This window comes from Coregonus clupeaformis, chromosome 37, assembly GCF_020615455.1.
Source record: "Coregonus clupeaformis isolate EN_2021a chromosome 37, ASM2061545v1, whole genome shotgun sequence".
In the NCBI taxonomy this organism is placed as follows: Eukaryota; Metazoa; Chordata; class Actinopteri; order Salmoniformes; family Salmonidae; genus Coregonus; species Coregonus clupeaformis.
In genome coordinates, this window is record NC_059228.1 from 13,874,057 (window position 1) to 13,890,399 (window position 16,343).

Consider the following 16,343-nt stretch of genomic DNA (forward strand, 5'->3'; position numbering starts at 1 on the left):
ACCCATTCGTCGTACGGACGGACAATAAGAACTTAGCCTACATTCAGGGGGCCAAGAGTCTCAACTCGCGCCAGGCCAGGTGGGAGTTGTTCTTCACCAGGTTCCGGTTCACCGTCTCATACCATGGACCTGGTGGAGTGGGACGCCCCCATTGTCCCCAACGCCCTGATTGCTGCCCCAGTTTCGTGGGGAATTGATAGGCTGGTCAGAGCAACGCTACGTCGGGAGCCCGATCCGATTCATCCCAAAGGTGTTCTCACAGTCTGGACTAATCAGTATCCTATTGGTGTCACCTGTGTCTACCTGTTCACCTGTGTATTTACACCCTCACTTCCCTGTGTTCCCTTCTCAGTTTTCTCTGTTAGTTTCTCTATGTCCAGCAGTACTACTCAGTGTCTGATCGGAGACCTATGTACAGGTACTTGAGAAGTGTTCTCCCTGTTTCGTTATTTGTTTCAGTCGTAGGTAGTATTTTGTATTTTGGCTGTCAGACGGTTTTTGGGGACTTATTTGCTCCGCCTTTCTTTTATCATGATAAATCTGTTATTTTGTATTCTGGCTTCGGGACATTTACATTTACATTTACGTCATTTAGCAGACGCTCTTATCCAGAGCGACTTACAAATAGGTGCATTCACATTATAGCCAGTGGGATAACCACTTTACAATGTTTTTTTTTTTTTTTTTTTGGGGGGGGTTGGGGTTTGGGTTGGGTTAAGGGGGGGGTAGAAGGATTACTTTATCCTATCCCAGGTATTCCTTAAAGAGGTGGGGTTTCAAGTGTCTCCGGAAGGTGGTGAGTGACTCCGCTGTCCTGGCGTCGTGAGGGAGCTTGTTCCACCATTGGGGTGCCAGAGCAGCGAACAGTTTTGACTGGGCTGAGCGGGAACTATGCTTCCGCAGAGGAAGGGGAGCCAGCAGGCCAGAGGTGGATGAACGCAATGCCCTCGTTTGGGTGTAGGGACTGATCAGAGCCTGAAGGTACGGAGGTGCCGTTCCCCTCACAGCTCCGTAGGCAAGCACCATGGTCTTGTAGCAGATGCGAGCTTCAACTGGGACCACCAGTAAAGATCCTTGTTTCACCATCTCTGCCTCCTGCCTACTGTCTATCCTGCACCGCACCTGGGTCACACCTCACACCAACCCTTACAGGCTCTATTCCCTGTATTACTATAGTAATGTACTGTAGAACTAGACTGATACTAATGGCTGTATTCCCTGTATTACTATAGTAATGTACTGTAGAACTAGACTGATACTAATGGCTGTATTCCCTGTATTACTGATGTGTTTCCTATAGAATGGCTTCACTCCTCTGTACATGGCTGCTCAGGAGAATCATCAGAAGGTGGTCAGATACCTGCTGGACCATGGCTCCACACAGGGCATCGCTACAGAGGTCAGTATTCATCAGAAGGTGGTCAGATACCTGCTGGACCACGGCTCCACACAGGGCATCGCTACAGAGGTCAGTATTCATCAGAAGGTGGTCAGATACCTGCTGGACCACGGCTCCACACAGGGCATCGCTACAGAGGTCAGTATTCATCAGAAGGTGGTCAGATACCTGCTGGACCACGGCTCCACACAGGGCATCGCTACAGAGGTCAGTATTCATCAGAAGGTGGTCAGATACCTGCTGGACCATGGCTCCACACAGGGCATCGCTACAGAGGTCAGTATTCTAGCTACCCTATAGCTCATAACCGTTCCCCTCTTCTTCATACTAACTCATATCTCTACATCAGAGCATCACTACAGAGAGCGTAGTCATTGACCATGTTGATCTGCTCCTGTTACAGGATTTGGTTTTTCCATGTATGTTTGGAGGTTAAACGTTAGCACGTAGGGCGCACCGATTGGTATCACCTCGTTAGTTAGTATGTGTTACACCTGTGCTGGCTTGTCCATCTCATTAGTCGGAAGGTGTTTCACCTGTCCTGGCCCAGGTGATATTTAAGAGTGGCTGGTCCAGCGCTCCAGTTGTCTTGAGAGATGTGGAGAGTCAACACCTTTAGTTGGCTCTCCCTGTTTGATCTCTAAAAAACAATCCTTTATCTGATCCTCCCTGTTTTAGTTTCGCTCCACCAGTTTGCGTCCTGTCTTTCAGTTTGGTGTTTTTCTTTTGTTTGCCTCTTAGTGGTGATGGGTGTCTTTTAGTTCCCAGTTGTTGTATATTAGTCAGCTTCCAGTGGACCCCCCATAGTCTCTTTCAGAACCCCTCCTAAAACCCCACCTGTTTAGTTGTGGTTGTTGCTGGTCAGCTTCCAGTGGACGCCCCATAGTCTCTTTCAGAACCCCTCCTAAAACCCCACCTGTTTAGTTGTGGTTGTTGCTGGTCAGCTTCCAGTGGACCCCCCATAGTCTCTTTCAGAACCCCTCCTAAAATCCCACCTGTTTAGTTGTGGTTGTTGCTGGTCAGCTTCCAGTGGACGCCCCATAGTCTCTTTCAGAACCCCTCCTAAAATCCCACCTGTTTAGTTGTGGTTGTTGCTGGTCAGCTTCCAGTGGACCCCCATAGTCTCTTTCAGAACCCCTCCTAAAATCCCACCTGTTTAGTTGTGGTTGTTGCTGGTCAGCTTCCAGTGGACGCCCCATAGTCTCTTTCAGAACCCCTCCTAAAATCCCACCTGTTTAGTTGTGGTTGTTGCTGGTCAGCTTCCAGTGGACGCCCCATAGTCTCTTTCAGAACCCCTCCTAAAACCCCCTCTGTTTCCCTTTGTTTGTTGTCAGTGACTCTTTGTTAGTTTCCCCTTCTATTTTGAGTGACATTATTTGATTTTCTTTTCGGGATGTCTTATGGTCTGACAAACATTGCTCTAGCTCTGTCAACTTTCACCACAGATGCGTAAGTGCGACATAGATGGATGCATAGATTTTTTGCATCCAATGCAAAAAATAAAAAAGTTATCTCTAGCTTAAACTGACAGATTTTTATTTTTTATTTTATTATGCTAATTCGATTTCCACGGGGGCATCCATCTATGTCGCACTTACGCATCTGTGGTGAAAGGTGACAGAGCTAGAGCGATGTTTGTCAGACCATAAGACATCCCGAAAATCGGTCTTCTCACAAAACCGTCTGTAGCGTCCGAACGGTTTGGCCTACAAACTACTATGACCCCTCTATGGAAAGATGAGACTCTCACCAACAATTTTGTAAAGGTCGTGTGGGAGAGGTGAAAAAAATATTTTTATAGCTTAATAATAAACGTCCTGGCATTGACAACTTAGATGGAAAGCTACTGAGGATGGTAGCTGACTCTATGGCCACTCCTATCTGTCATATCTTTAATCTGAGCCTAGAGGAAAGTCTTTGTCCTCAGGCCTGGAGGGAAGCCAAAGTCATTCCGCTACCCAAGAATGGTAAAGCGGCCTTTACTGGTTCTAACAGCGAACCTAATCAGCTCGCTGCCAGCTCTGCTATTTCTCTGTAAACAAATTAACAACAGGCTTTCAAATAGAGAAGGGCACTCAACATGAACTGCACTGACAAAGCTCTACCTCGCCCTCCATTTGGAAAATCTGACCATAACTCTATCCTCCTGATTCCTGCTTATAAGCAAAAACTGAAGCAGGAAGCACCAGTGATTCGGTTAATAAAAAAGTGGTCAGATGACGCAGATGCTAAGCTACAGGACTGTTTTGCTAGCACAGACTGGAACATGTTCTGGGATTCTTCAGACAGCATTGAGGAGTACACCACATCAGTCACTGGCTTCATCAATAAGTGCATCGATGATGTCGTCCCCACAGTGACCGTACGTACATACCCCCAACCAGAAGCCATGGATTACAGGAAACATCCGCACTGAGCTAAAGGGTAGAGCTGCCGCTTTCAAGGAACGGGACTCTAACCCGGACGCTTATAAGAAATCCCGCTATGACCTCCGACGAACCATCAAACAGGCAAAGAGTCAATACAGGTCTAAGATTGAATCATACTACACTGGCTCTGACGCTCGTCGGATGTGGCAGGGCTTGAAAACTATTACAGACTACAAAGGGAAGCACAGCCGCGAGCTGCCCAGGGACACAAGCCTACCAGACGAGCTAAACCACTTCTATGCTCGCTTCGAGGCAAGCAACACTGAAGCATGCATGAGAGCACCAGCTGTTCCGGATGACTATGTGATCATGCTCTCCGTAGCCGATGTGAGTAAGACTTTTAAGCAGGTCAACATTCACAAGGCCGCAGGGCCAGACGGATTACCAGGACGTGTACTCCGAGCATGTGCTGACCAACTGGCAAGTGTCTTCACTGACATTTTCAACATGTCCCTGACTGAGTCTGTAATACCAACATGTTTCAAGCAGACCACCATAGTCCCCGTGCCCAAGAACTCTAAGATAACCTGCCTAAATGACTACCGACCCGTAGCACTGACGTCTGTAGCCATGAAGTGCTTTGAAAGACTGGTCATGGCTCACATCAACAGCATAATCCCAGAAACCCTAGACCCACTCCAATTTGCATACCGCCCCAACAGATCCACAGATGATGCAATCTCTATCGCACTCCACACTGCCCTTTCCCACCTGGACAAGAGGAACACCTACGTGAGAATGCTATTCATTGACTACAGCTCAGCATTCAACACCATAGTGCCCTCTAAGCTCATCACTAAGCTAAGGATCCTGGGACAGAGGAAGGCCCTCAAAATTGTCAAAGACTCCAGCCACCCTAGTCATAGACTGTTCTCTCTGCTACCGCACGGCAAGCGGTACCGGAGTGCCAAGTCTAGGTCCAAAAGACTTCTCAACAGCTTCTACCCCCAAGCCATAAGACTCCTGAACAGCTAATCATGGCTACCCGGACTATTTGCACTGCCCCCCCACCCCATCCTTTTTACACTGCTGCTACTCTGTTAATTATTTATGCATAGTCACTTTAACTCTACCCACATGTACATATTACCTCAACTACCTCAACTAGCCGGTGCCCCCGCACATTGACTCTGCAACGGTACCCCCTGTATATATAGCCTCCCTACTGTCACTTTATTTTACTTCTGCTCTTTTTTTCTCAACACTTTTTTTGTTGTTGTTTTATTCTTACTTTTTTTGTTTAAAATAAATGCATTGTTGGTTAAGGGCTGTAAGTAAGCATTTCACTGTAATGTCTGCACCTGTTGTATTCGGCGCATGTGACCAATAAAATTTGATTTGATTTGATTTGACACAAATGACTGATGATTGGTTGAAATACATTGATAGTAAGAAGATTGTGGGAGCTGTCCTGTTAGATTTCAGTGCAGACTTTGATATTATTGACCAGAACCTGATGTTGAATAAACAGCAGCTCTCTAGGCCCTCTACTCTTTGTTTTTTAACCAATGACCTGCCACTGGCATTAAACAAAGCATGTGTGTCCATGTATGCTGATGATTCAACCATATACTCATCAGCAACCACAGCTAATGAAGTCACTGAAACCCTTAACAAAGTGTTGCATTCTGTTTTTGAAATGGGTGGCCAGTAATAAACTGGTCCTGAACATCTCTAAAACTAAGAGCATTGTATTTGGTACAAATCATTCCTTAAGTTCTAGACCTCATCTGAATCTGGTAATGAATGGTGTGGCTGTTGAACAGGTTGAGGAGAGTAAACTACTTGGTGTCACCTTAGATTGTAAACTGTCATGTTGTAAAGATGGGGAGAGGTCTGTCCATAATAAAGAGATGCTCTGCTGTTTTGACACCACACTCCACAAAGCAAGTCCTGCAGACTCTAGTTTTATCTTATCATGAATATTGTCCAGTCGTGTGGTCAGGTGCTGCAAAGAAAGATCTAGTTGTCTTTTGTCTGTAGGACTTGTAACGTATGTTTCGTTATGTGTTGGACCCCTGTAAGACTAGCTGTCATCGTTGGCGTCGGCTAATGGGGATCCTAATAAAATAAAATAAAATAAAATGTTGAGTTGGCAAGGGAACAAGCATGTCTTTTTGATCGGTGGTTCTCAAGAGGTCAAGGATCTTGAGGATTTAAAGACACTCATACTTCTCGAGCAGTTCAAGAATTGCCTTCAGGAAAGGGTTGCTACCTACGTTTATGAGCACAAGGATCTCGGTCTAGAGAAAGCTGCGGTTCTTGCAGATGAGTTTGTGCTGACACATAAAACTACCTTCACAAACAAAGCACCCAGTAGTTATCCCTGCTCAAAAAGCAACCAGAGAAGTCACCTCCTACTGCAAGGTTTCTTTCCATTGCTACAGTGCCCAAAGATAAAGATCGGCAGAAAACTGTTTTTTCGTATCTGCCAGTTTGTCATTACTGCCGTGAGAAAGGACACATTGTCTCTCAGTGTTCGAAGTTGAAACAGAACAGAGAGGAAAAGCTGTTTCTTCCTGTGGGAGCTCTCCAGCCCATTAAGTCTCTGGTTGGATCTGGTGTATCTCCTAAACTAGATGTTGGATCAGATGTGTTTCAGACGGGTTGGTGTCTCTGCAGAGTGGTTATGCTGTTAAGCAGCTGGTGAAGATACTGGGAGACACTGGGGCAGCCCAGCCCTTCATGTTGGAGGGTGTTTTGCCTTTGACTCTTCAGTAACTAGTTACAGTGTGTTAGTACAAGGCATGGAGGGTTGCATGGAAGTTCCTTTGTATAATGTGTAACTCTAGTCTGGTCTTGTTTCTGGTTCTGTTGTCGTTGGAGTGAGGCCTAGCCTACCAGTGAAGGGGGTCTCATTCATTTTTGGGAAACGATTTGGCTGGAGGGAAGGTTGTCCCAAATCCTGTCGTTTTGTAAGGAACCCGGAGTAGAGGAACCTGATGGGTTATCAGAAAAGTACCCTAGAGTGTTCCCAGCGTGTGCCGTTACACGTGCCATGTCTAAGAAAGTCACTGGGAGTGTTGTCTAGTGTTGAGGAGGATGTCAGAGATCCCATCATGGTCTATCTGTCTGATCCTGATTTCGCTAAACCTCCTGAGTTGACCTCTCCTTTGAAAACCCCAAAAGTGAGCGAGTTTGTAGGACCGCTGAAGGAAGAGAGGGTCCCTACAGTTGACACTTCGATATCTAGGAAGCAGCTGAACAGAGTAAAGATGTTTCCCTCTCCCCTCTTTTTGCTGAGATGCGTCCAGAGGAGGAGTTTGATGAAGTTGGTGTGGGTTACTTTGACAGAGATGGTGTTCTAATTAGGAAATGGCGTTCTCGCTCCATTTCTGGGCAGGACGTTTGGCTCAGTGGATCTCTAATTGTCGTTCCAGTTACGCTTCGACAAGAGATACTGAGGTTGGCTCCCGATGGTAGTATGGCAGGCCATCTTGGGGTCAACAAGAAGTATGACCGGTTGGCTCCCGATGGTAGTATGGCAGGCCATCTTGGGGTCAACAAGACGTATGACCGGTTGGCTCCCGATGGTAGTATGGCAGGCCATCTTGGGGTCAACAAGAAGTATGACCGGTTGGCTCCCGATGGTAGTATGGCAGGCCATCTTGGGGTCAACAAGACGTATGACCGGTTGGCTCCCGATGGTAGTATGGCAGGCCATCTTGGGGTCAACAAGACGTATGACCGGTTGGCTCCCGATGGTAGTATGGCAGGCCATCTTGGGCTCAACAAGACGTATGACCGGTTGGCTCCCGATGGTAGTATGGCAGGCCATCTTGGGGTCAACAAGAAGTATGACCGGTTGGCTCCCGATGGTAGTATGGCAGGCCATCTTGGGGTCAACAAGACGTATGACCGGTTGGCTCCCGATGGTAGTATGGCAGGCCATCTTGGGGTCAACAAGACGTATGACCGGTTGGCTCCCGATGGTAGTATGGCAGGCCATCTTGGGGTCAACAAGACGTATTACCGGTTGGCTCCCGATGGTAGTATGGCAGGCCATCTTGGGGACAACAAGACGTATGACCGGTTGGCTCCCGATGGTAGTATGGCAGGCCATCTTGGGGTCAACAAGACGTATGACCGGTTGGCTCCCGATGGTAGTATGGCAGGCCATCTTGGGGTCAACAAGACGTATGACCGGTTGGCTCCCGATGGTAGTATGGCAGGCCATCTTGGGGACAACAAGACGTATGACCGGTTGGCTCCCGATGGTAGAAGACAGGCCATCTTGGGCTCAACAAGACGTATGACCGGTTGGCTCCCGATGGTAGTATGGCAGGCCATCTTGGGCTCAACAAGACGTATGACCGGTTGGCTCCCGATGGTAGTATGGCAGGCCATCTTGGGCTCAACAAGACGTATGACCGGTTGGCTCCCGATGGTAGTATGGCAGGCCATCTTGGGGTCAACAAGAAGTATGACCGGTTGGCTCCCGATGGTAGTATGGCAGGCCATCTTGGGGTCAACAAGACGTATGACCGGTTGGCTCCCGATGGTAGTATGGCAGGCCATCTTGGGGTCAACAAGACGTATGACCGGTTGGCTCCCGATGGTAGTATGGCAGGCCATCTTGGGGTCAACAAGACGTATTACCGGTTGGCTCCCGATGGTAGTATGGCAGGCCATCTTGGGGACAACAAGACGTATGACCGGTTGGCTCCCGATGGTAGTATGGCAGGCCATCTTGGGGTCAACAAGACGTATGACCGGTTGGCTCCCGATGGTAGTATGGCAGGCCATCTTGGGGTCAACAAGACGTATGACCGGTTGGCTCCCGATGGTAGTATGGCAGGCCATCTTGGGGACAACAAGACGTATGACCGGTTGGCTCCCGATGGTAGAAGACAGGCCATCTTGGGCTCAACAAGACGTATGACCGGTTGGCTCCCGATGGTAGTATGGCAGGCCATCTTGGGCTCAACAAGACGTATGACCGGTTGGCTCCCGATGGTAGTATGGCAGGCCATCTTGGGCTCAACAAGACGTATGACCGGTTGGCTCCCGATGGTAGTATGGCAGGCCATCTTGGGGTCAACAAGACGTATGACCGGTTGGCTCCCGATGGTAGTATGGCAGGCCATCTTGGGGTCAACAAGACGTATGACCGGTTGGCTCCCGATGGTAGTATGGCAGGCCATCTTGGGGTCAACAAGACATATGACCGGTTGGCTCCCGATGGTAGTATGGCAGGCCATCTTGGGGTCAACAAGACGTATGACCGTATCTTGTGTAACTTCTTCTGGTCTGAAACAGGATGTCGAGTCTTGCTGTAAATCCTGTCGTGTTTTCCAGTGGACGGGTAAACCGAACCAAGCTGTACCGGTTGCACCTTTGCAACCTATTCCTGCTTTTGACGAACCTTTCAGCAGGGTTCTGGTAGACTGTGTTGGTCCTTTGCCCAAAGCCAAGAGTGGTGACCAGTTTCTCTTCTCTTAACCATCATGTGTGCTGCTACTCATTTCCCTGAGGCCATTCCACTGAGGACAATCACCAGAGCAAAGTTACTATGGATATTACAGGAGTTTCCCCTTGGAAATCAGACATGTCCGTGGTAATGACAACTTGGTAGCTGATTGTCTTTCAAGGGTGGGAAGTCAATAAGTTTTGTGTTTAGCCCGTGTGTAGACCCACAATTTATTTTGACTGTACATTTTGCAGTTTTTTCGATGTTTTTTTTTTTAGGGGGGGGCTCGTTCCAAGGGGACAAGAGTTATAGAAGCGGATGTGAGTTTTTCAAAACGTCTGAGTTTTAGTCAACTCAAAAAAATATAGAAAATATATATAATCCCCCAAAAAAGGTAAATAAGAAAATATTTTAAAAAATACAAAACATATATATATATATATACAGTGGGGAGAACAAGTATTTGATACACTGCCGATTTTGCAGGTTTTCCTACTTACAAAGCATGTAGAGGTCTGTAATTTTTATCATAGGTACACTTCAACTGTGAGAGACAGAATATAAAACAAAAATCCAGAAAATCACATTGTATGATTTTAAAGTAATTAATTTGCATTTTATTGCATGACATAAGTATTTGATACATCAGAAAAGCAGAACTTAATATTTGGTACAGAAACCTTTGTTTGCAATTACAGAGATCATACGTTTCCTGTAGGTCTTGACCAGGTTTGCACACACTGCAGCAGGGATTTTGGCCCACTCCTCCATACAGACCTTCTCCAGATCCTTCAGGTTTCGGGGCTGTCGCTGGGCAATACGGACTTTCAGCTCCCTCCAAAGATTTTCTATTGGGTTCAGGTCTGGAGACTGGCTAGGCCACTCCAGGACCTTGAGATGGTTTTTACGGAGCCACTCCTTAGTTGCCCTGGCTGTGTGTTTCGGGTCGTTGTCTTGCTGGAAGACCCAGCTACGACCCATCTTCAATGCTCTTACTGAGGGAAGGAGGTTGTTGGCCAAGATTTCGCGATACATGGCCCCATCCATCCTCCCCTCAATACGGTGCAGTCGTCCTGTCCCCTTTGCAGAAAAGCATCCCCAAAGAATGATGTTTCCACCTCCATGCTTCACGGTTGGGATGGTGTTCTTGGGGTTGTACTCATCCTTCTTCTTCCTCCAAAAACGGCGAGTGGAGTTTAGACCAAAAAGCTCTATTTTTGTCTCATCAGACCACATGACCTTCTCCCATTCCTCCTCTGGATCATCCAGATGGTCATTGGCAAACTTCAGACGGGCCTGGACATGCGCTGGCTTGAGCAGGGGGACCTTGCGTGCGCTGCAGGATTTTAATCCATGAAGGCGTAGTGTGTTACTAATGGTTTTCTTTGAGACTGTGGTCCCAGCTCTCTTCAGGTCATTGACCAAGTCCTGCCGTGTAGTTCTGGGCTGATCCCTCACCTTCCTCATGATCATTGATGCCCCACGAGGTGAGATCTTGCATGGAGCCCCAGACCGAGGGTGATTGACCGTCATCTTGAACTTCTTCCATTTTCTAATAATTGCGCCAACAGTTGTTGCCTTCTCACCAAGCTGCTTGCCTATTTTCCTGTAGCCCATCCCAGCCTTGTGCAGTTCTACAATTTTATCCCTGATGTCCTTACACAGCTCTCTGGTCTTGGCCATTGTGGAGAGGTTGGAGTCTGTTTGATTGAGTGTGTGGACAGGTGTCTTTTATACAGGTAACGAGTTCAAACAGGTGCAGTTAATACAGGTAATGAGTGGAGAACAGAAGGGCTTCTTAAAGAAAAACTAACAGGTCTGTGAGAGCCGGAATTCTTACTGGTTGGTAGGTGATCAAATACTTATGTCATGCAATAAAATGCAAATTGATTGCTTAAAAATCATACAATGTGATTTTCTGGATTTTTGTTTTAGATTCCGTCTCTCACAGTTGAAGTGTACCTATGATAAAAATGACAGACCTCTACATGCTTTGTAAGTAGGAAAACCTGCAAAATCAGCAGTGTATCAAATACTGTGTTCTCCCCACTGTATATTCTGTTGGTGGTGAGCAAACTTGTCCAATAAATATAGGATATATTTGTTGTCTTAAGGGGGAAGGTGTTCAGGCTTTGGTTTTTCCATGTTTTGAGGTTGGACTTTAGCACATTAGCACAAAGGGTGCAAAGATTGGTGTCACCTCGTTGGTGAGTATGTGTTACACCTGTGCTGGCTTGTCCATCTCGTTAGTCGGAAGGTGGGGTGGTGCTGAGGAGGATTTATGTCTGTAATAAATCCCTTTTCATTCTGATTGGCTGGACCTGGCTCCCCAGTGGGTGGGCCTATAGGTCAGGGTTAGAGGTCAGGGTTAGGGTATATAGTAAGTGTGTTATCTCTACTGTAGGACGGCTTCACCCCCCTGGCCGTGGCGTTGCAGCAGGGACATGACCAGGTGGTCTCTCTGCTCCTGGAGAACGACACTAAAGGGAAGGTCCGCCTCCCGGCGCTCCACATCGCCGCCCGCAAGGACGATACCAAGGCTGCTGCACTGCTGCTCCAGATCGACCACAACGCAGATGTAGAGTCCAAGGTACCACACACACACACACACACACACACACACACACACACACACACACACACACACACACACACACACACACACACACACACAGACAGACACACACACACACACAGACACACACACACACACACACACACACACACACACACACACAGACACACACACACAGACACACACACACACACACACACAGACACACACAGACACACACAGACACACACACACACAGACACACACACACACAGACACACACAGACACACACACACAGACACACACACACACACACAGACACACACACACACAGACACACACACACACACACACACACACACACAGACACACACACACACACACACACACACACACACACACACACACACACACACACACACACACACACACACACACACACACACACACATACACACACACACAGACAGACACACACACACACACACACACACAGACACACACACACACAGACAGACACACACACACACACACACACAGAGACATGCACACATAGTTACAAGCCTGCTACAGTTAGCAGCAGGGGGACGAGCAATATCCACCATCATAGTATGGATGAAGCCTGACCAGGAATGTGAAGCTAACTGAAGCTGGTTAGCTTTAGAAAACCCTGAGTAGATATAGTTTGCGTCATAGCATACCCCTCTGGTCTCACTGTGGTTGTTGTAGTTGTAGTCATTGATTATGTTACTGTCATAGTAGAACTAGACTGCTATAATATAAAGCAGAGCTTTACAGAGCCAGAGCTGTACCGTCAGGTTGAACCCCTGTGTTATTGTGTTCATGTGTTAGTATCTGTGTGGTTAATGTTGTGTACCTGTTGTCATGACTCCTCCCACCATCATACAGCATGGTGCAGCCATAGTGACGTGGTGATGAACTAACCTCCCATTCTCTCCTCTCTCCACCTCTCGCTGGTGTTGCTCTCCCCAGATGATGGTGAATAGGACCACAGAGGTATATGTGGATCTCCTCTACACACTCAACCCTCACAGCCCACCACCTCACACCCTGCTGCTAACGGCTAACTGCTGCTAACGGCTAACTGCTGCTCACAGCCCACCATCTCACACCCTGCTGCTAACGGCTAACTGCTGCTAACGGCTAACTGCTGCTAACGGCCCACCATCTCACACCCTGCTGCTAACGGCTAACTGTTGCTAACGGCTAACTGCTGCTAACGGCTAACTGCTGCTAACGGCCCACCATCTCACACCCTGCTGCTAACGGCTAACTGCTGCTAACGGCTAACTGCTGCTAACGGCTAACTGCTGCTAACGGCCCACCATCTCACACCCTGCTGCTAACGGCTAACTGCTGCTAACGGCTAACTGCTGCTAACGGCTAACTGCTGCTCACAGCCCACCATCTCACACCCTGCTGCTAACGGCTAACTGTTGCTAACGGCTAACTGCTGCTAACGGCTAACTGCTGCTAACGGCCCACCATCTCACACCCTGCTGCTAACGGCTAACTGCTGCTAACGGCTAACTGCTGCTAACGGCTAACTGCTGCTAACGGCCCACCACCTCACACCCTGCTGCTAACGGCTAACTGCTGCTAACGGCTAACTGCTGCTAACGGCCCACCATCTCACACCCTGCTGCTAACGGCTAACTGCTGCTAACGGCTAACTGCTGCTAACGGCTAACTGCTGCTAACGGCCCACCACCTCACACCCTGCTGCTAACGGCTAACTGCTGCTAACGGCTAACTGCTGCTAACGGCTAACTGCTGCTAACGGCTGCCTCATCTCTCCTCTCTGTTCCTGCATCGCTTCTTTTGTCCTTTTATTTACTATCTGTCTTGGTGCTTTCCAGAAGGGGCTAGAAAGTAGCATGACCTCTGACCTGGATGTACTGACAACATGGACTGAGGGTCTCTACAACTTGAGGGGCTGGCTTCCTTTATCCAGTCTCATAAAACCCTTAAGAACTTGGTTAACAGGATGTTAGAGTTGGTTAACAGGATGTTAGAGTTGGTTAACAGGATGTTAGAGTTGGTTAACAGGATGAAAGAGTTGGTTAACAGGATGATAGAGTTGGTTAACAGGATGTTAGAGTTGGTTAACAGGATGAAAGAGTTGGTTAACAGGATGAAAGAGTTGGTTAACAGGATGTTAGAGTTGGTTAACAGGATGAAAGAGTTGGTTAACAGGATGTTAGAGTTGGTTAACAGGATGTTGGTGTAATGAATACTCGGACAGAGTGGTAAGATCCAATCGCAGAATAGCGATGCTTTATTAGAGTACAGACAAGGGAATAGCTTAATCGTGGTCGGGCGGGCTGTGGTCAAAACCGGGCCAGGCATAGACAGGCAGAGGTACCAATGGAGCAGGCTTAGTCGTAGTCGAGGGCACAGGCACAGGATCAGAGGACGGTAATCACTGGGGTAGACAAGCAGAGGATTAAGCAATTCGGGGAGTCAAACAACAAGGCACAGGTCGGATACACGGGTAATCAAAAACAACAAACTCTCTCTCTCTCTCGGAACAAAACGCTTAGCAAGTCACAAAGGAACAATACCTCGCGCCGACTGAGCTTCTGAGCACACCTTAAATCCTACACTAATTACTGACAGGTGTGCTCAGAACTCAGGTGAACCAGATCGAGTCTGATGACTCCCCCTCTCTGTAGATCGGGGAAGTGTCAGACTCTGTCTAGACCCTGCCAACCCCCGATCCCTTACAGTATCCCCCTCCCCAGGGCCGGCTCCTGACGGCCTTCTACCTCTACCGGGTGGTCTTCCTATGGGTCGGGGTCTTGGATGATCTGGGTGCTCAGCGTGGAAAGTGGCCTTGAGAGCGGGATCCAGTATGTCCTTAGCCGGAACCCAGGACCGTTCCTCAGGTCCATATCCCTCCCAGTCCACGAGATATTCGATGCCCCCTCGTCTCCGTCTTGACTCTGTATAGGTGGTGTCCTGTTCATCCTCCAAAGGTGGTGTAGTAGGTTGTTGAGCGATTGGTGGATACATCGGGCTATAATGGACAGGTTTCAACAGGGAGACGTGGAACGTAGGGTTTATCCTGTAGTGTCGAGGGAGTAACAGACGGTAGGTGACAGGGTTAATACGTCTCTGAACTTTGAAAGGACCAATGTACCTGGGTTGGAGCTTCTTGCAGCTCCGTCGGAACCGCAGGTCTCGGGTAGACAGCCACACTCGTTGCCCGGGTTGATAAGTGGGAGTAGGTCTCCGGCGTCGGTCGGCGTAGGTCTTTTGCTGTTGTGAGGCTTGACTGAGATGTTGATGGGCCGTCTCCCAGACCTGCGCACTCCGACGGAACCACTCGTCCACCGCCGGTACCATCCCTGATGCGGTATCCCACGGGAACAGGGGTGGTTGATACCCTAGAACACACTGGAAGGGTGTTAAGCGTAGGGAGGTGTGAATGAGTGAGTTCTGAGCATACTCTACCCAAGGAAGGAATCGACTCCACTCTTGCGGCTGCCGCGAACATTGTTGCCGTAGATATTTCCCAATTTCCTGGTTGAGCCGTTCTGTCTGCCCATTGGCCTGGGGATGATATCCGGAGGTTAGGCTAACCGAGATGCCCAAGCGTTCGCAGAAGGCCTTCCATACCCGGGATACAAACTGGGGTCCCCGGTCGGAAACAATATCCTCCGGGACACCAAACTGCCGGAACACCTGGGTAAACATAGTCTCAGCCATCTGAGTGGCGTTAGGCAAACGGGTCATGGGTACTAACCGGCACATCTTGGAGAAACGATCGATGACCACGAGAATTACAGTATGGCCCTCTGATTCTGGTAGGTCGGTAACAAAGTCCATAGCAATGTGCGACCAGGGTCGTTGAGGAGTTGGCAATGGCATCAGCTTACCCTCCGGTAGTGCACGAGGTACCTTGGACTGAGCACATACTGGACAGGATAAGACATAGTCTCTGACGTCATCTGTGAGGGAATCCCACCAGTATTTTCGACTGATGAGTCGTGTAGTTCGAGTGATTCCGGGATGACCAGATCCCAGCGACGTGTGGCACCATTCCATCAGTTGAGGTCGAAGAGGAGCTGGCACAAACACCTTAGACCCCGGGGTTTCTGGAGGGGCTGGTTCCGCTTGTAAGCTCTCCTGAATCGTGTCATCAATAGCCCACCTCACCGGACCAGCACGGTAACTCATGGGGAGAATAGGTTCTGGCTCCACGGGTCTTTCCGTGCGCTCGAACCGTCGGGAAAGCGCGTCCGCCTTACCATTCTTGGACCCGGGGATATAAGAGACAGTGAATCGGAAACGGTTGAAGAATAAAGACCACCTTACCTGTCGGGAGTTCAGTCGTTTGGCACTGTGAAGATACTCCAGGTTGCGGTGGTCCGTGAGCACTTGGAACGGATGCTCTGCTCCCTCCAACCAATGTCTCCACTCCTCCAGTGCTAACTTCACCGCCAGTAATTCCCGATTACCCACGTCATAGTTCTGCTCGGCAGAATTCAGTTTCCTTGAAAAGAAAGCACAGGGTCGTGATTTAG

The 16,343-nt window shown here is 48.6% G+C and overlaps 1 protein-coding gene across 1 annotated transcript in view; it reads left to right on the forward strand.

The window, feature by feature from the left end:
- Positions 1-1,300: 1,300 nt before the first annotated feature.
- LOC121553354 (ankyrin-3) overlaps positions 1,301-16,343 on the forward strand; it is a gene marked incomplete at both ends in the record, with an annotated part of 222,040 nt that continues 206,997 nt past the window's right edge. Inside the window, 3 exon segments of the mRNA XM_045211551.1 lie at positions 1,301-1,399; positions 11,643-11,828; positions 12,787-12,810. Coding sequence (XP_045067486.1) covers positions 1,301-1,399; positions 11,643-11,828; positions 12,787-12,810 — 309 coding nt within the window.